We start from the raw sequence: 20,748 nt of genomic DNA, 5'->3' as shown, positions 1-20,748 counted from the left end.
GGGGTGACCACTTCCTGCAATGTGTTTTCCAGGGCCCTTTTCTTCTGTGTAATATGATGTTTCTTAAGCTCATTGAACTCAAGTGCATCTATTTGGAGGTGCATATTCAGCCTGTGGTTGTCCTAGGCACAGTTGTTTCCAAAAACTCCCACATAATACAAGTTCTGTACAACACTGCTATCCACTGTCCTGCCATACTAAATGGACTTGGAAACTCATAACTGAAAGCCAACTCCAGATCAGTAACTTGTATTTATATAGTGCCTTTAACATGGGCGCTTCACAGGAGTGTTATAAAACAAAATTTGACACCGAGCCACATAAGGAGAAATTAGGGCAGATGACCAAAAGCTTGGTCAAAGAGGTAGGTTTTAAGGAGCGCCTTAAAGGAGGAAATAGAGGTAGAAAGGCGGAGGGGTTTATGCAGGAAATCCCAGAGCTTAGGACCTTGGCAACTAAAGGCACGGCCACCAATGGTTGAGCGATTAAAATCAGGGATGCTCAAGAGGCCAGAATTAAAGGAGATTAGAGATAGGGAGGGGAGAGGCCATGGAGGGATTTGAAAACAAGGACAAATTCTACTTAATTACATGTCTTCTCTGTGCTGGACTTTTGCAACTCACTAATAACCCTTTTGAATTAAAATGGTTTCTGTAGTTGTAGCCAGGTCTTTTTCCTGATTTGAAATGTCTCCAAGATAGTGTGACATTGCAATAAATTGCTGTAAATCACAGCGAGTTCACCTCATTTTTTTTAAACCAATTATAAACCTAGAGTTTATTATTTGTGCCAATGGTAGGAACAGAAAATACATTTGGAACCTTCGGAATGTTATTTACTCAACAGGTAGGCGAAACGACAGAACTTTCATAATCCTCTACATAGTTTTAAGATAAAGATTTGTGCTGGTTATTAATAGTTTTAAAAGAATTCTTAAGTGCCCATACTGGTTTTGTATAGAAGCTTTACAGCTGGCAGAGATTTTCACCTGATCGGTCTGAACTGAATTCAAACCAGATCCAGAAATGGAAAAAGGCAGTGTTCTAGCCCATCATAATATCTCATCTCTTTCCGTTTCCTCCTCTTCTTCTCTCCCACCCCCCCCCCCCCAAAAAAAAAGGGTTTTACATACCATCTCCTTGATAGCCAGCAGCATACATAAATTATCGAAATAATTGTAAACATTTGGTTAGCTTCCATCATGTCCTTTTAGACATGAAGTTGATCCTATCTTCTAAGAGACATCAGTTTTATCAATGAACTTCCCTCCCATAAAGATTTTTTTGGGTTTCCGAGAGTCGTTTTGTCGTCTGACTTGGTAATCGGTGCTTGGGACCAGTTTGCCAATCAAACGGGTATTGCTGATACACTACTGACACCAAATCTCCTGCTAGGTAATTCTAGTTTGGCAAGCAGCCAGTCTCCAGCATGTGGAACTGCCCCTTTGTCCGACAGATTGTACTGTGTATAATTCTGGTCGCCATATTATAAAAAGGATATAGAGGCACTGGAGAGGGTGCAGAGAAGATTTGCAAGGATGATCCCAGAAATGTGAGGTTATACCTATGAGGAAAGGATGAACAGGCTGGGTCTCTTTTCTCTCGAAGAGAGAAGGCTGAGGGGTGACCTAATAGAGGTCTTCAAAATTAATGAAGGTTTTGATAGAGTGGATACAGAGAGAGTGTTTCCACTTGTGGGGAAGAGCATAACTAGAGGCCATCTTATAAGATAGTCACCAAGAAATCCAATAGGGAATTCAGAAGAAACTTCTTTACCCAGAGAGTGATGAGAATGTGGAACTCGCTACTACAGGGAGTGATTGAGGCGAATAGTTTGAAGCATTTAAGGGGAGGCTGGATAAGCATATAATGGAGAAGGGAATAGAGGGTTATGCTGATAGTATAGATGAAGAAAGATGGGAGGAAGCTTGAGTGGAGCATAAACACCGGCATGGACTGGTTGGGCCAAATGGCTTGTTTCTGTGCTGTATATTGTATGTAATCCTATGTGGCTTGCTGCATAGAAGAAACATGCAAGGGTAATTTTAAAATTGTTGTATCCTACAATTTAGGCAATTTTCATTTTTATGGTTCTACTAGTAGGTATTTCATGGCATTGGTTGCAATAAGTCCGAGGTTACATTGTTGCAATTGGCAATGGGCTGCTAGGGTGTGAAAGTGGGGAGAATTTAAATAGATTTTTGTCTTCCCAAAGACACTGAAGTAAATGATTGGTACCTGAAATAAGCAATATAGCATTTCCTTACCAATTGCAAGTAAGTAAATAAATGTGTTCCCTTACATAGTATACCATGCATGCATAAATCTCTGCATGTACTGTGGGATTGAAGTGTATACTTACTGCAGTTTTCAAACTTTTCTCTATGAAGGACCTTCTGCAAATATTGGCAAACTCTTGAGGACCCCTATCCTCATTTCTGAAAAGTAGCATCAGCTATTCAAAGGAAATGCTGCTGTTGCAGACAGCATATTTTATTAATATACAACAACTTGAATGATGCATTAATTAGCAAGTGAAGAAATTCAGAAATCTGAAAGCTCGGGAAGCCTAGTTTGAAAACCCATGTTTTACTATCTTTTGATTTAAAATGTGTTTTTTTTATAAAGAAGACCAATAAATATTTAATATTTTCCTTATTTGAATCTGTCCTCCTTTCTCTGCAGCAGTGCTTAGTGCATTTAACTTTTAGCAAAACATTTTAAATGCAAGCCTTTTTTTCACACCCTCCCCCCAAGCTTTAGTAGCACAGTCCTTCCAGCAGTTTATATCAACTGCTGCTTTTGAGTTCCCAGTATAACTAACTAAAAGCCAGCTGCAGTAACCATGTAGAATCTATTACAAAATGTGAAGATTTCATCTTGAAATTGGCCTGGTTTAAAGTTTAATTTGTCATATACCTGTAACATTCTGTAAACATCCCTTTGAATATGATGCCTGCATTGTTTTCTTTCAGGAAAAAAATGAAGAAAAGGTTGAGTTCATACTTTGTTGATGTTTTTACATACAGAAACAAATTCTGGTTAAATTCACTTCATTAAAAATTCACTAGTGTTTTTCATTCTCATCAATTTCCTTTGGTGGGGGAAAACTTGCAAACATCAAGTCCTGATGTGCTCGATGAATGGTCAATCTTGCTAGCCATCATTGGGGAAAAAGTATTCTATAAGTTGTATGCATAGGTGCATGGGAACTGTAGCCTGCTGGCTTGAATCTCCAGATGACCATGAGTCTGGAAACCTGTCTGAACCCATGTTTCAGGTTTCGCACTTGGGTACAGGCCTCTGAGAAAACATTGTTATAGGCATTTTGAACACAGAAAAAATAAATTACTTGTAATTTTTAAAATTTAGATTAACCTTATATCTAGTAGTAGATGCCCCCATTAAATGGCGAGAGATTGGGAAATGTTGATATTCAGAGAGACCTGGGTGTCCTTGTATCCAAATCACTGAAAGTTAACATGTAGGTACAGCAAGCAATTAAGAAAGCAAATGGTATGTTGGCCTTTATTACAAGATGATTTGAGTATAAGAGTAAAGACATTTTACTGCAATTATATAGGGCCCTGGTGAGACCACACCTGGAGTATTGTGTACAGTTTTGGTCTCCTTACCTAAGAAAAGATATACAGGAAACTCTCTCGTTTAAATGGCACCTAAATATCCGGAATTCTCTATTGGCCCAGAACTTGGTGTCGAGGGCTTGCCGCGCGTGCAAGCCCCCGATGTGCACTTACCCGGCGCGCCGACATCTGAAACCTGGCCCGCAGTGGATTTCCTGTCAGTGGCCCAGTTCTGATGTCGGCACGCTGTGCTAACCTGACCCAGCGGCGTAGTTAGTGCGATGTGCCGGCTGGGATCAGGTGAGCACTGTTCAGCCAATCAGGGGAGGGGAAACTTCATTCATAAGTTTGAGAGTAAGAACTGTCAAACTCATGAAAAGTACTGCACCCCAAAACACTACTTAAACTTTAAATAAAATTTTAAAAAACATCCCAATCATTAAATTAAGTATAAATAAGTTTAAAAAAAAAGTAAACAATTTATAAAAAAAAAAAAAAAAAAAAAATTTTTTAATTAAAAAGGGTCTAAAACTAAACTTACCTTATTGTAGATTCTTTAAAATAATAAACCTGTGGAATTTTTTTTTCTAAATTGCACTAAAACACCACTTACCTGTAAAAATAAATACTTACGTGTGCTTTTTACAAGCGTAAAGACCGGAGGCCTTTACACATGCGCAAATCCCCCAAAACAGAGGAAATCCAAGACACACGCGCTGCCCCCTACAGCGCACGCGCTAGCCTCTTCACCTCTTGGGTTAGAGGAGAGGAAATGCTGGTTTTCAGCGCATGCGCTGTGCATGCTGAAAACCGGCATTTCCTCTGGCCAGACGCGTGAGTACCCCTTCCGTACTCACGCGTTTGGGGAGGAATTACTGCCCCATTAACTGGCAAAATTCTCGCTCCGAAAACAACACCTCAATAACCAGCAATGTTGCCGAGTCCAAGTCTCCCGCGGTGGCCGAGTTAGTCAGTGGGGGTAGTTCTCCAAACTGCCACTACTCGGCTTCTTGGCGCTGTCAGGCGTCGGAACACCTCAAAACCCCTGTAACAGGAGTCTGACTCTCCCGCGCTGCCGGTAGTCTCTTCTGATCTGCCATTTTACAGGGGTAGTGTGTGTCTCCCACGCTGCTGGTAGTCATTGCATTGCATTATGGAAATCCCAAACGTTGGTCCAAGCAAAAGGTGTTAACTTTAAAACAGAAAATCGACATATGCCAACGACTAGAAAGGGGAGAGAAGCGTATCAACATTATGAATGAATTCAAAATCGGTTCGTCAACAATCTACGACATCAAATCGCAGAAGGATAAGCTGCTCAAGTTTTATTCAAACTCGGAGACACCTAAGGGTGTAGAGAAACGGCGTACGCTTCGTCAGTCTAAGCTTGAAGAGCTGGATACCGTGCTTTGAGTGGTTTTCTCTTGAGCGTTCAGAGGGTGTTGCGATTTCCGGACCCATGCTAATCGAAAAAGCGAAGGATTTCTAAGCAAAGATGGAGCTCACTGACCAGTGTGCTTTTTCCGAGGGATGGCTAACGTATCCCGTGCCGTACCTTGAAGCACGACGACTCGATATTTCCGAGGAGAAGAAATCAGCTGATCACGATGCCGCAGAAGAATACTGCGATTATTTCAATCGGATTGTGCAGCAACATGATTTGTTGCCAGCACAGCTATACAATGCCAATGAAAATGGCTTATTTTGGAGGTTTTTGCCAGAATCGACGCTTGCTGGGGTTAGTGAGGTTAATGCTTCAGGTTACAAGAAAAATAAAGATCGTGTAACCGTGCTAACATGTATGAACGCTGCTGGATCACACTGGGTTAAACTTCGTCATTGGGAAGTATAAAAATCCCCGTGCATTTAAAAATGTGAGGCACTTACCTGTTGAGTACAAAGCTCAAAGAAATGCTTGGATGGATAAGGAAATCTTTTCGAATTGGTTCCACCATATTTTTGTTCCATCTGTGAGGGAACATTTCCGTAGAATAGGGAAACCTGAAGATAGCAAATGCATTTTATTGCTTGATAGTTGTAGAGCTCATCCGCATGAATCCGAGTTGGTTTCGGGAAATAATTTCACCATTTATGTGCCACCAAATGTAACTTCTCATACAACCCATGGACCAGGGCGTTATCCAAAATCTCAAGTGTCGTTACAAGAAAGACTTCCTACGTAAACTGATAAGCCAAGATGACAATACAGGTATTCACGCATTTCAGAAGGAATACAATCTTAAAGATGCTATCTTTAATGCTGCATGTTCCTGGAACTTGGTGAAAGGTCACACTTTGAGACAAGCCTGGCGCAAATTGTGGCCTTCTGTAATGTTTGCTGAAGGTTCTTCTTCAGAGGAGAAATTTCATGGGTTCAATGTTTGTCCCAAGAGGAGTACAATAATGGAAATGGGTGGCATGGTGAAAAATGTAGGCCCAGCAAACCCTCTATGTCACCTCAGTGAAAGTGATATTGAGCAGTGGGTTGATGCAGATAGAGAAGTTGCTGTTGTGCATATGCTAAGTGATGATGAAATAATGGAGAATGTTTTGAATCCAAAGAAAGAAAAGGAAAGTGAAGAGGATGAGATTTCTGAAGAGAACAAGATTTCTTGGGCTAAAGCTGCAGAAGATTTTGCTTCATTCCTCAAATTTGCTGAAAGCCATTCTTGCTATTCTGCCCAAGAAGTTATGCACCTCCATATTCTGCATTCCACCTTTCTACAAAGAAGGCAAGAGTCCACTAAGCAAGCAGACATCCGGGACATGTTTAAGAAAGCTACCAAAAGAGTTGAAGCAGTGGAAGTGCCTGAAGAATCTGTTGAAGTGCATGGTCCTGACCACCCAGCTGGCATGGACATTCCTGATGAACCATTTGACTTGGAATAAGTGTACAGTCAACCACAGTACTTTATACTGTACAGTCGTTTATAAGTTTTGTTTTACTGTTAAGTAATTAAAGAGTTATGGATTACCCTCAACTGGCAGTACTGTACTTAATCAAGCATCTTCCACCATCCATTTAACACCACATTCTGTAGGTGAGTACCCAATTACTGTATACTGCACATTTCTTGATTTTTTAAAAATTTTTCTTTGTTTAAAAATAGCCTCGGTAGATAACCCTCTCAGTCATCCGGAAATTTTGATAAACCGGCAACACGCCGGTCCCGTCAGTGCCGGATAAGAGTTTCCTGTACTTGCCGTAGAGGGAGTGCAACGAAGGTTCACCAGACTGGTTCCTGGGATGGGGGGATTGTCCTATGAGGAGAGATTGAGTAGACTAGGCCTATATTCCCTAGAGTTTAGAAGAATGAGAGGTGATCTCATTGAAACATACAAAAATCTTACAGGGCTTGACTGGGTAGATGCAGGGAGAATGTTTCCCCTGGGGTCACAGTCTCAGAATAAGGGGTCGGCCGTTTAGGACTGAGATGAGAAATTTCTTCACTCAGAGGGCGGTGAAGCTTTGTAATTCTCTTCCCCGGAGAGCTGTGGATGCTCAGTCGTTGAGTATATTCAAGACAGAGATCGATAGATTTTTGAATATTAAGGGAATCAAGGGATATGGGGATAGTTCAGGAAAGTGAAGATGAGGTAGAAGATCAGCCATGATCTTATTGAATGGCGGAGCAGGCTCGAAGGGCCAAATGGCCTACTCCTGCTCCAATTCTTATGTTATGAAACAAAGCTGATAGCCAAAAAGATTTTCAATTTTTTTTTGGAGCAATGTTCAGCTTCTCCCTTTATATTGCTAGATTGTGCTGACAACTCACGCTTGATTTGTTGTTTTGTACACCCTTAGTAATTCTTCATTGGTTGTTTTTCTACTCACTTTCCTTGTGTTTGACTTGTACCTTCCCTACCTCTTCAGTTTTGATTTATTGATGTTTTATGAATATGTAACATGGACTAATCTGGTACAGATATAACAGTGATACTTGTGTGCATTCAGGCATGATGTCTTAAGTTCAATGGACAAAATATAGATATGTTTGAGTGGGAATGTTTTGTATACGCTATATAAATTTGCAAATAGTTTGCTCTAATTTTTTTTTAAATTACATAATTACCATGGCTAGAACTGAACCTATAGGGTAAACTGAAAACTGACCAAAATGTGAAGTTCCTGTTTACAGTGCCTAACGATACCATGTTGGAATGAATATATGTCCACAAAAACGCTTTAGAGGAAATTGTAAAAATATACGTATTTCATAACAGGTTTACATTTACCCATCAAATTGTCTTTTGTGCCTTTTACTGCCGTCCTTTTTTTAACCTCAAGGCCTCAGCTTATCTCAAAAGACTGGACTTCGACTGCATACTTTTTCCCTGAATAGTTGGAAAAAACGTGTGCCTTCTGAGTCTATGTAACTTGCAGATTTTCCTAGCATGCGTTAGTAGGTTTCTGAGTTGAATTAAAGGGTGTGGTATTTGAGACTTTCTTTGTCTTTTCCAAAAGACTTTGAAGGAAACTAGAAATGGAATGCTGAAATCAGTATTTCAAGCAGTGTTATTTTAAAATTTTAATACTGCACCTGCTACTTTTACACAACACTGGTAATTAACACACTTTGTCCTCAGCAAACTTGGATATATTACACTTGGTCCATTCATCTAAGTCATTAATATAAATTGTAAATAGCTGAGGCCGAAGCAATGATCCTTACAGCACACCACCAGTTACAGCCTGCCAACCTGAAAATGACTGTCTGTTAACCAATTCTCTGTCCATGCTAATATATTATCCTCAACTCCATGAGCCCTTATCTTGCGCAGCAACCTTTTCTGTGGCACCTTATCGAATGCCTTTTGGAAATCCAAATATAGTACATCCAATGATTCCCCTTTGTCTACCCTGCTAGTTACATCCTCAAAAAACTCCAATAAATTTGTTAAACACAATTTCCCTTTCATAAAACCATGTTGACTCTGCCTAATCATCATATAATGATTTTTTAAATGCCCCGTGACCACTTCCTTAATAATGGATTCCTGCATTTTCCTGACAACTGATGTCAGGCTAACTGGCCTGTAGTTCTGTGTTCTCGCTCCTTTCTTGTATAGTGAGGTTACATTTGCTACCTTCCAATCTGCTGGGACCGTTATAGAATCTAGGGAATTTTGGAAGATCACAACCAATGCATCCACTATCTCTGCAGCCACCTCTTTCAAAAGCCTAGGATGTAGGCCATCAGGTCCAGGGGATTTGTCGGCTTTTAATCCCGTTAGTTTCCCAAGTACTTTTTCTCTACTGATCTTACTTACTTGAAGTTCCTCACTCATTAGCCCCTTGGTTCCCCACTATTTTTGTTATGCTTTTTGTGTCTTCTACTGTGAAGACAGATATAAAATATTTGTTTAAAGTCTCTGCCATTGCCTTATTCCCCATTTATAATTTCTCCTGTTGCAGCCTCTAGGACCAATGCTTACTTTTGCTTCTCTCTTCCTTTTTACATACTTGTAGAGGCTCTTGTCTTTTTTTATATTTCTTGCTAGTTTGCTCTCATTCTAGTTTCTCCCTTCTCAATTTTTTGGTCATCCTTTGCTGGTTTCTAAAGCTCTCAATACTATTCTTCACAACATTATAAGCCTTTTCTTTTAATCTAATATTACCCTTAACTTCTTTAAGTAGCTGCGGATGGATCACTTTTCCTCTGAGTTTTTTCCTCAATGGAATGTATATTTGAGAATTTGGGGGTATTTCTTTAAATGTTTGCCAGCTTATCTACTGTCATACATTTTAATACATTTTCCCAATCTACCTTAGCCAACTTGTCCCTCACACCTATGTAATTGGCTTTTATTTAAGCTTAAGACTATAGTTTTGGACTTAGAATTCCATATTGGGTTTGAGAGTGAGATAATTATACAGGTAGACTATCCTTTATCCAAAAACCTTGGGACCAGCTGTGTTTCGGTTTTCGGAATTTTTCGGATTTCAGAAGGTTTTCATATCCGTATCTGACAACACTGTTGCTTAGCAACAGCTTGTAAACACTCGGGCCCTGCCTTGGAAGCATCTCTGAAGCTGTTGCTAAGCTACAGAGACTCTTTGCACAGCCTGACTTTAAGAACATGCTAGGGGAAGAAAAAAAACCTAACAAAACGGCTGCTGATTTCTGCCGTTAGATCGAGGTTTCTGGCTCCCCCTGCTCCGTATCTGAATTCCTTGACTTAGCGGGGGTCTGGGGCTCGACTGCCGCCGCCAGTTGTGCGAAAGCCGGATATCGGCTGACTCCTACACTAAGCTGGCCCGCAAATCGGGTCGGGGGGGGGGGATGAAAAGACTATCGGACGGGCTGCTGTATTGTTGGGTTCATTCTCCCGGTACCTCCTTCACACTGCCCGGCTTGGCCTGCAATCTCCTACCCAGGAGGGAACTCTGTGACCCTCTGCCCTGCTCACAGGGAAAGGCAGAGCTCCCGGACCACTCCTGTCATGTTTGGCGCCACTCTGGTCATGTCGTGCGCACGACTTACGCTCCACGAAAAAACTTTCGGTTTTTAGAGGTTTTCGGTTTTCGGAAGTGCGGATAAAGGATAGTCTACCTGTAGTATGATCACGCTTCCCCAGAAGATCCTTTACTATGAGGTTACTAACTAACTCTCTCATATTACACAATACAAGATCTAAAATAGCCTGTTCCCTGGTTGGTTCCACAACGTATTGCTCTAGGAAACTGTCTTGAATACATTCCATGAACTCGTCCTCCAGACTACTTTTGCCAATTTGATTTGCCTGGTCTATATGAAGATTAAAGTCCCCCACAATTATTGCATTACCTTTGTTACAAGCTCCTATTATTTGCTGATTAATACTCTGTCCAATGGAATAGCTACTGTTAGGGGGCCTATAAACTACTCCCACCTGTTTTCTGCGCCTTGTTATTTCTTATCTCCACCCATACTGCTTCTACTTCCTGATCTTCTGAGCCAAGATCCTTTCTCACTACTGTCCTTGTGTCATCCTTTATTATTAGGACTACCCCCCCCTCCTACTCCATTCTGCCTATCTTTTCGAAACCTCAAGTACCCTGAAATATTTAGTTTCCAACCTTGGTCACCTTGCAACCACATCTCTGTAATGGCTATTTGACATTTTTCCATAATTCCCTGCTTTCACCTTATTTGCTGATACACTATTACCGTTAAACTCTCTGTTCCTTCCTGTCACACTCTGCTTATCTTTACCCAAATTGCTACACTGCTCTATTGCCTTGACTTTTCTCTTTAGATTTCTAAAATTTCCCCCCCCCCCCCCCCCCTTTCAGTTTAAAGCCCTGTCTACAGCCCTAGTTATTCAATTTGCCAGGACACTGGTCCCAGCCTGGTTTAAGTGGAGCCCGTCCTAACTGCTCCCTCTTTCCCCAGTACCAGTGCCAATGTCCCATGAATCGTAATACTCTCCTGGCAGTTACTATTACATTTTCTATGTCATTTGGAGGTGTACTTATGTTCAGAATTCTTGCATAAGTACTAAATATGCCTCCTTGGGTGTTGGCATTGTCTGTGGTAGCATTCTCACTTCTGAGGTGGAAGGTCATTGAGTTCAAGCCCCACTCCAGAGTCTTGAGCACATAATCTGGGCTGGCACTTTAGTGCAGTACTGAGACGGTGCTGCATTGTTGGAGATGCCATCTTTTGATGAGACGTTAATCTGAGACCCTATCTGTCCCCTCAGGTGAATGTAAAAGATCCCACGGCACTATTTCAAGAGGAGCAGGGGAGTTCTCCTGGTGTCCTGACCAACATATATCCCTCGGCCAGCATCTTTTTAAAAAAAAAACAAAACAAAAAAACAAAATCCAATCTGGCCATTAATCTCACCGCTGTTTGTACGCAAATTGGCTGATACGTTTTCTACATTACAACAGTGACTACACTTTCAATACTTTATTGACCTGTAAAGTGCTCTGGGATATTCTGGGGGTGTGAAAGGTGTTATGTAAATGCAAGTTTTTTCCTTTTTTTCTTTTTCTGGGTCCTGGACTTAAATGAGACAAACAACATTGTTTTGAAATGCCTGAGTGTTTTGCACATTAATTACCGTTGTTGTATTGGCAAACGGGAAAGACACAGACGCTCAAACAGCAAAACATAGAAACATAGAAGATAGGAGCCCCTCGAGCCAGCTCCGCCATTCAATGCGATCATGGCTGATCATCCAAATTCAGTACCCGGTCCCTGCTTTCTCCCCATATCCCTTGATCCCTTTAGCCTTAAGAAATATATCCAACTCCTTCTTGAATATATTTAATGTATTGGCCTCTACTGCCTTCTGTGGTAGAGAATTCCACAGGTTCACCACTCTCTGGGTGAAGAAATTCCTCCTCATTTCTGTCCTAAATGGCCTACCCCTTATCCTTAGACTGTGACCTCTGGTTCTGGACTCCCCGACCATCGGGAACATCCTTCCTGCATCTAGTCTGTCCAGTCGTGTCAGAATTTTATAAGTTTCAATGAGATCCCCTCTCCTTCTAAACTCCAGCGAGTACAAGCCCAATCGAGCCAATCTCTCCTCATACGTCATTCCTGCCATCCCAGGTATCAGCCTGGTGAATCTTCGCTGAACTCCTTCCATGGCAAGAACATCCTTCCTCAGATAAGGCGACCAAAACTGCACACAATACTCCAGATGTGGTCTCACCAAGGCCCTGTACAACTGCAGCAAGACATCCTTGTTCCTGTATTCAAACCCCCTCACTACAAAGGCCAACATGCCATTTGCCTTCTTAACCGCCTGCTGCACCTGCATGCTTACCTTCAGCGACTGGTGCACAAGGACACCCAGGTCTTGTTGCACTTCCCCCTCTCCCAATCTATTGCCATTCAGATAATCTGCCTTCCTGTTTTTTGCCACCAAAGTGGATAACCTCGCATTTATCCACGTTATATTGTATCTGCCATGCTTTTGCCCAATCACCCAACCTGTCCAAATCATCCTGGAGTTTCTCGGCATCCTCCTCACAGCACACATGCCCACCCAGCTTTGTGTCGTCTGCAAATTTGGAGATATTACATCTAGTTCCCTTGTCTAGATCATTAATATATATTGTGAATAGCTGGGGCCCAAGGACCGATCCCTGCGGTACCCCACGAGTCACTGCTTGCCACTCGGAAAAAGACCCGTTTATTCCAACTCTTTGCTTTCTGTCTGCCAACCAGTTCTCTATCCAAGTCAATACCTTGCCCCCAATCCCATGTGCCTTAACTTTACACGCTAATCTCTTATGCGGGACCTTATCGAAAGCCTTCTGAAAGTCCAAATACACCACATCCACTGGTTCTCCCTTATCTATTTTACCAGTTACATCCTCAAAAAATTCCAGTAGATTAGTCAAGCACGATTTACCTTTTGTAAATCCATGTTGACTTTGTCCGATCCTGTCACTGTTTTCCAAGTGCTTTGCTATTGCATCTTTTATAATGGACTCTAGCATTTTCCCCACTACCAATATCAGGCTTACCGGTCTATAATTCCCCGTTTTCTCTCTACCACCTTTTTTGAATAGTGGGGTAACATTAGCTACCCTCCAATCCATGGGTACTGTTCTAGATTCCATCGAATGCTGGAAGATGATCAGCAAAGCATCTACTATTTCTAGGGCCACTTCCTTAAGTACCCTAGGATGTAGATTATCAGGCCCTGGGGATTTATCGGCCTTCAATCCCATCAATTTCCCTAACACCATTTCCCTACAAATACTGATTTCTTTCAGTTCTTCCCTTTCATTAGACCCTATGTTCCCCGACATCTCTGGGAGGTTATTTGTGTCCTCCTTTGTGAAGACCGAACCAAAAGATGTATTTAATTGGTCAGCCATTTCTTTGTTCCCCATTATAAATTCCCCTGATTCTGACTGCAAGGGACCTACGCTTGACTTCACCAATCCTTTTTCTCTTCACATATCTATAAAAGCTTTTACAATCAGTTTTTATGTTCCCTGAAAGCTTACTCTCATATTCTATTTTCCCTTTCTTAATTAATCCCTTTGTCCTCCTTCGTTGAATCCTAAACTGCTCCCAATCCTCAGGTTTACTGCTTTTTCTGGCCAATTTATATGTCCTCTCCTTGGATCGTATGCTATCCCTAATTTCCCTTGTTAGCCATGGTTGAGTCACCTTTTTTGTTTAATTTTTATGCCAAACTGGGATGAACAAATTCTGTAGTTCATCCATGCGGTCTTTGAATGTTTGCCATTGCGATGAATAACCAGTTAAACTTTGTTAATTCTGATTGGTTATACCCAAAATATTAACTTGTCATTTCTCTTTTAAAATGCTGATTACGTTGTGTATTTGTAGTATTTTTTTGTTGCAGATTTCTAGCAGTTGTACTTTTTAATTAATTAAGCACTTGTGGCCTGATTGAATCTTTGTTGCTTTAGCAAAATTGGTACTTTAGTTTCTTGCTGTGTATTTCTGTTTGTGATTATAATTACAGTACTTGTAAAAAGAAATTGCAATTTAGTTTAGCATGAATATAACAGTTTTAACAATGTGTGGTGTTTTCAGCCTTTCAAAACAGACAGGAGTGTGTGGCAGGAAGCTGATGTAGCATGCTATGCCATTCATGTGCATGCAAGCAACCTTCAGTTCATAGGAGAAGCTGGTCTGCTTTGGGAAACTGCTTGAATTTGAAATGTTAGCAAACTGCCCGAATTATAACATTGAGTATCAATTGAATTTGTTTAAGTAAATTTCTTGAATAGCTGAGCCATGTAGATGAACCAGGTTCGAAGTTCAATCTGTGCTGAGTTAACAGATCTCAGCTCGAGAGGTAGACGTGCTGCATTTGATGGCCATCATTGCTGATCAAGTTTGGTTTTCATTGAATGTCTACTTGAAGTGCACAACAAGACAGGATTAAGCTAGATTGTGATAGCCATTGCAGTCAAATACTCATTTAATGGCACAGGGAAGCCATTGCGTGGGGCCGGGGGCACAGCTTGTCTTGGGCGAGGTTGGAGGGAGCAACCAAACAGAAGTCTGAGATCTGAAGACAGTAAGACAGGCGAACCATTGCTGATCTTGGAAATCCTGTGATGCAAATCGGGAAGCCTTGTGAGCTCTTAAGGTACAAGTTGCCCAGTTATGCAGTAACAGCAGATGAAATCAAAGGGATGAAAATTGGGTGGGTTCTAAAACAGGCAGCCAATCCACTTCACCAGATTATTGCCCAGGTGGTGGTGGTGATCATGAAGTGTCATCATGAAGTGCTTTGAGGGGCTGGTCAAAACCCACATCAACTCGTTACTACCTGACACAGTGGACCCACTCCAATTTGCCTACCGCCCAAACAGATCTAGGGATGATGCCATCGCCACTGTACTGCACACTGCCTTATCACACCTGGATAAGAGGAACACCTATGTGCGAATGTTGTTCATTGATTATAGTTCAGCATTCAATACCATTATCCCCTCCAAGCTTGTCAACAAGCTCAGTGAGCTAGGACTTAACACCTCCCTATGCAACTGGATCCTGGACTTCCTGACTGGAAGACCCCAGGTGGTGAAAATAGGCAGAAACACCTCCTCCACAATGATCCTGAACACGGGAGCTCCCCAGGGTTGTGTGCTCAGCCCCCTTCTGTACTCCCTGTTTACTCATGACTGTGTGGCCACGCACAACTTCAACTCCATCAAGTTTGCTGATGACACTACCGTTGTAGGCCTGATCACAGATGGCGACGAGACAGGCTACAGGGAGGAGGTAAGAGCCCTAGGAGAATGGTGCAAGTACAACAACCTCTCCCTTAACATCAGCAAAACAAAGGAGATGATCGTGGATTACAGGAAGCGGCAGGGGGAGGGACACACCCCAATCTACATCAAAGGGGCTGAGGTGGAGAGGGTCAGCAGCTTCAAATTCCTGGGTGTATTCATTACGGAGGACTTAACGTGGTCCCATCACATCGACGTCGTAACCAAGAAGGCATGCCAACGCCTGTTCTTCCTCAGGAGACTGAAGAAATTTGGAATGGCCCCCCAGATTCTCACCAACTTCTACCGGTGCACCATCGAGAGTATCTTGTCTGGCTGCATCACTACCTGGTATGGCAACTGCACCACCACAGACCGCAAGACTCTACAGATGGTAGTGAAAGCTGCACAACACACTGTAGGAATTAAACTACCTGCTGTGCAGGATATCTACCCCGAGGTGTGCCGGGGGAAGGCCCTGAGAATCATTAAAGACGCGAGTCACCTCCGCCATAACCTCTTCGCCCTGCTCCCGTCCGGTAAGAGATACCGAAGCATACGGTCTCGTACCAACAGGTTTCAAAACAGCTTCTACCCCCAGGCCATAAGACTCATGAACGATTAATTTATTATTATTTATTACTGTTTTATTTATTATTACTGTTTTTCTATTAGTATTTTTATCATTGTTATGCCATATTTATTCCAATGTTGGGAGGACTCGTAAAAATCAACATTTCATTGTGCAGTACACACGTCTGCTGCATATATGACAAATAAAATTGAATTGAATTGGTGAAAATTACCTCCCTCTATGTAGTTAAATCACAAGGGGGACCTAATTGTTACACCACCCCCAGCCCCCCCCGGGTTATACTTATTGTATAATTAGATATTGGCAGTAAAAGTACACTCCTGAATGTAAGACGCTTGGACTGGTTATGGGAGTGACGAACATTGCTGTACCCAAGGGCATGACTTAAGGCGGACTTGAAATTTATAATAAAATATACTACTCAGCATGACAATCAAGGACCTCTTGGTATCTGCTGTCTGCCTAGTAAGGGTTAAAACCTACAATATTCAGTTATCTAATGATTAGTGTCTCTTTTTAAGGGAGGGGTGCAGAGAGAGATGAGATGGCTCCAAAATGAGAATCCTGGTGGTGGAAGATTAGAACAGTTGATTTTCAGTGGTACATTTGGCAGTACTGCAGGTTGTTGTTGATATTTCACCAGCCAGTCTAGCTCATTAATGGGAACTGGAGGGGTAGACTAGTCACTTGGACCTAGGATTCTTCCCATTTGGCTACAGATAATCCTGCAAGCCAGCACCTTAATCAGTAGGGTGGTCGTGGCTGGGCTAACGATGGGAAACTTAACTGTGCTTGTGGACTGTTTGATTTTAGCTGATTGAACTCCATCAATACTGGGTGCACACCTCTGGATCACTGCAGCCTGGGCTGTTAGCAGTCTGCACCAAATGGCCCAGATATTCTGATCTGGCATTTCCGATGTCCCTACGGGTGGGTACAAAGCGCATACCCACCCGTAAGGACATCGGAAATGCCAGTTTCAGGCATGCACAGTGCATGTGCTGAAAACTGGCATTTCCGATCTGTCAGGAATGCTCTTGACAGATCAGACACCTGCCCTGGAGAAGGGCCTCTGCGGGCGGATAGTTCCGCTTTCTGGAGTTCCGCTTTCTGGAGAACCTCCACCCGCAGAAAACCCTTAGAATCCTGACGCCTGCTTTTACCAGGATAAGAGAGTTGAAGAAAAGTTTTTAAAAATACAAAAATTTCAGTCATTTATCATTTAAAAATGTTTTAAAATAAATGTAAGTTTATTTTTAGCCCTGTTTATAAAAAAAAACTAATTTTTGTCAAAAAATTACATTTTTTAAAAATATTCAATTTATTGTAATTTCAACTAATTTTTAAAATGTATTTAATGTTTTAAAATGTTTTTGGGGTGATCTCCATTCATATATTTGACAGGTCTATCTGTCAAGTGTATGAAGGGAGATTCTCTTCTTTGATTGGCTCCCCATGGCCCACGTGATCCCAGGGACGCTTGCGAACCGCATGCGCCTCTGGGATACGTGGGCCCTGCGCATTTAGAGTTGGAGAGGCCCAGGATCGGAACTATACGCACCTCGGGTAAGTGCGTAGATTTTTTCCAGATCGGAGGCTTCCGCACGCGGGAAGCCTCCGATCGGAAAATATGGCCCAATATCTCTTGGTAAATGATGTATGTGTGTCTCTGTCTCAGCTTGATTTTGAAGACTCTTGAATATGGTGATGGGTTTCCATATATATCAGAAGCTAGCTGACCGAAATAAAAATCTGTTGCATGCTTTCTTTGCATTAAATGACGTGTTAAATGAAATGAGTGTGATTTGATGATTGTGATAACATTGAAACTCTAGCTTTAAATGTGCTCTCTTTCAATGATAGTATCATGCATTTAGACTGGAATATGGAAACTAACTAACTAGCGAGCACGATGGCAAAATGTTCAAGCTGAAGGCCAGTACTTTTGGAAAGAGTTGAGAGATTCCTAAACAAATGGGGAAAAATGAAACTTTGTTTATTCTATTTATTATGCAGAAGTATAAAAGAAAAAGGAAACATCAGATTACTCCAATTTATTTTGCTTGTGAAGAAGATTCCTTAAATGCACTAGTGACTTCAGGTTATTGGGTGTTTCTAGGAATGCAATGAACCATGTATTGTGCTATTTCTCACCCATGTATATGTGTACAAATTATTCCATACATTATTCAATTATTTTCAGTACTTAACTGTTGACCCTGTAATATTTCTAAACCTATTGGTCTGGATTTTGCATTAAATATAACAGTGAGGCTAATGGCGCTCACTGTTATTACGGAGCAAATTGGACAGCAATTTCCGGCGTCCACACATGCGCATTTGAACGCAGAATACCGGAAGTTGCTGTCAGAGATACCCTGCTCCTCCACAGGCTGCACTGTTTATAAAAAAATAAAAAATAAAAATTACATTTTTAAAAACTTTTTCTCTGTCTCTATCTCTCTCAATCCCATCTTTCTTTTCCAATCATTATTTAGCTTACTGTATATGATTTTACATTGAATTAAATCTAATTTATACTTCCTGGTTTAGACTCTGTCTCAGTGAGGATTCTTCAGCCTGATTGGTTGAAGAGTTCGCTGTTTGTTGCTCTGCTCACAGACCCCCCAGATTCCCTGGAAGAGGGTGCCATGCTGGAAATGATCTCTAACCAGCACAAGTTGCTGCTTAAAAGCTCGTTAACATTTGTGGGCAGCTGTCCGTGTGATGAATGGTGAGCGTCATTGCTTTGCTGCTGACCGCAAAATCCGGGCCATTATGTAAAACTATTTATTCACTAATATTCTATTATTGACTTACTGATTAAAGGTTATTACTTTCTCTTCTCTACTGACAAATTTCATTACAATTATGAGATTACTGAAATGCTAATTTAGCTGTGTGTTCAGTCAATATACACTTATACAAGTAGATCTGTGGCATTGCTTATGGTGAATCGGAGGATTTTCTGTTTTAGGACAATAGGAATTTTATATCCTGTAGGACAAAACATCAGGGCGACTGATTTACAGCAAGTGATAAATCAAATTCCATTTTTTTTAAAGTCAGTTTTTTTTTTTACTGTTTTTTTTTTTGGGGAGGGGGGTGCACGGTGTGGCTATTCTACCTGGTACACCTATACATGCGTGTGTATATAAAAACCACTGAGTTTTCCGAGAAATAACAACAGAAAATGCTGGAAACACTCAGCAGATCAGGCAGCATCCATGGAGAGAGGAACAGTGTTAACATTTCGGGTCCTGAAGCGCCACCCACTCTTTCTGGTACTGGTGAGAGGGAATGCAGTTTAGCTGCGATTGGTGGTAGTCCTAGGCTTTGGTTGCATAGTGGAATTGAACTGGGGTGAATGTCCTGGAGTTTGACAGTTTTCCAAGAATAATGGAAGGAGTTGTGGAATTTAATCCCAAAACACCAGTATAAAATCCCAGAATACTTTTTTAAAACTTGGAATATATATAATTTATATGTACTCATTCCCATACCTCATTTTTATCCCTTACTATTTTTTTAAAGCTGAGAATACAAAGCATGATGGCATGCAAGATGTACCAATTGCAATTAGATATCTAGTATTTAATGGTACTGGTGAGAGGGAATACAGTTTAGCTTTGATTGGTGGTAGTTCTAGGCTTTGGTTGCATAATGGAATGGTCCTGGACCTTGGCAGAACTGGGGTGGATGTGCTGGAGTTTGACTGTTTTGAAGTGGGGCTGCTGTAGTTTGGCAGCATGGGGAGATCATTCTGTCTGGCATCGCTGTGGAGGGGAACCCTAAGATATGGCTGAGCTGTGGAAGGCGAAAGTGAGGTTTTGCACAACTGGGGATTGAGGTTTGGCTGACTGATAGATTCTTAGAGTCTGTCAACAGTGAGGGCAATGGGCCTGACAGCACTGGGTGTGATCTTGTGCCTAATGGTACTGGTTTGTGACTTTCTAAAGGATTCCTGTGAGCAATGTACTTGGTGGTGGTTTTTCAGGAAAACACTCTCTCCGTGGGCTTAATGCACTTTCTGAAGTTTATAGAGCATAGCAAAAGCTACAATAATTACTTGCATTTATCAGACTCTGTTTTAAAAAAAAAAAAAAAAAAATACACACGACCCATTGCTTTAAAAATACGCATGCATGGACAGTTGGCTGGAACACTGCATGTGCACAGATTGTACAATCCAAAATCAACTCTGAACAAAAATATCAAATCTGTTAAGTCTAGGCTTTTGGAAGAGGCTGAGGCTTTCAAGCAAGAATTATAATGAAGGTATTCAAAGACCGTTCAATGGATACATTTAATCGTGCTTTTGGGATTGAATGTAATTGTGAAATATGTAATTTAATTTTTTTAGTAATTTGTTTCAACCCTTACTTTGGACATCAGAAATTTTAGTTACTGAGGGGAAAAAAATGATGATTGGAAAAAAAAAACATTCAAATAGCAGTTTGATCAAATTGTGGGAATCCAGTGACCAGATGGCCCAATCACAGGGTGATCTACTCTCACTATAAAATAAGAGAGAATTTCTGTGCCACAGGCTGTGATGGGGAACCGTGACACTTTTAAGATCGAAAATACCTATCTCCATGCCAACTACAAGAATAACAAGTACTGCAGGTACTTACAATGAATTTTCAATAAAAAATTGTGCCCCACTTACTGAATTTAGTATATATGTGACAGAGCAAAACATTATTTTGAATCTTGTCTTGCAGCATTCCTGGTGGTTATCCTGTTGGATATTGAATTAGCCATTGAAAAAATTAGTTTCTACAATATCTCAAGGTTAATGTTTTTTATTTATGTAGCTTGAGTAGTGAACCCTTTAAGTATTTTAATGAGAATTAG

General features: G+C 41.2%; 1 protein-coding gene across 4 annotated transcripts in view; it reads left to right on the top strand.

Annotated features, from left to right (window-relative positions):
• The window catches only part of ube2wb (ubiquitin conjugating enzyme E2 Wb), a 110,875-nt gene that overhangs the window by 11,582 nt on the left and 78,545 nt on the right, over positions 1-20,748 (top strand). For 2 of the 4 annotated variants that reach the window (XM_085993172.1, XM_085993174.1), the window contains exon 3: positions 20,616-20,685. The exons of the other annotated variants lie outside the window; for them this stretch is intronic. In XM_085993172.1, coding sequence (XP_085849298.1) covers positions 20,616-20,685 — 70 coding nt within the window. The remainder of the gene's footprint in view (positions 1-20,615; positions 20,686-20,748) is intronic. 4 annotated transcript variants of the gene reach the window in all.

The sequence above is a fragment of the Somniosus microcephalus genome, chromosome 7, assembly GCF_052327205.1.
Source record: "Somniosus microcephalus isolate GS21.2 chromosome 7, FLI_Smic_1.0, whole genome shotgun sequence".
Lineage (NCBI taxonomy): Eukaryota > Metazoa > Chordata > Chondrichthyes > Squaliformes > Somniosidae > Somniosus > Somniosus microcephalus.
Note: the sequence above shows the minus strand (reverse complement) of the source record. Positions and strands in the feature narration are given on the sequence as shown.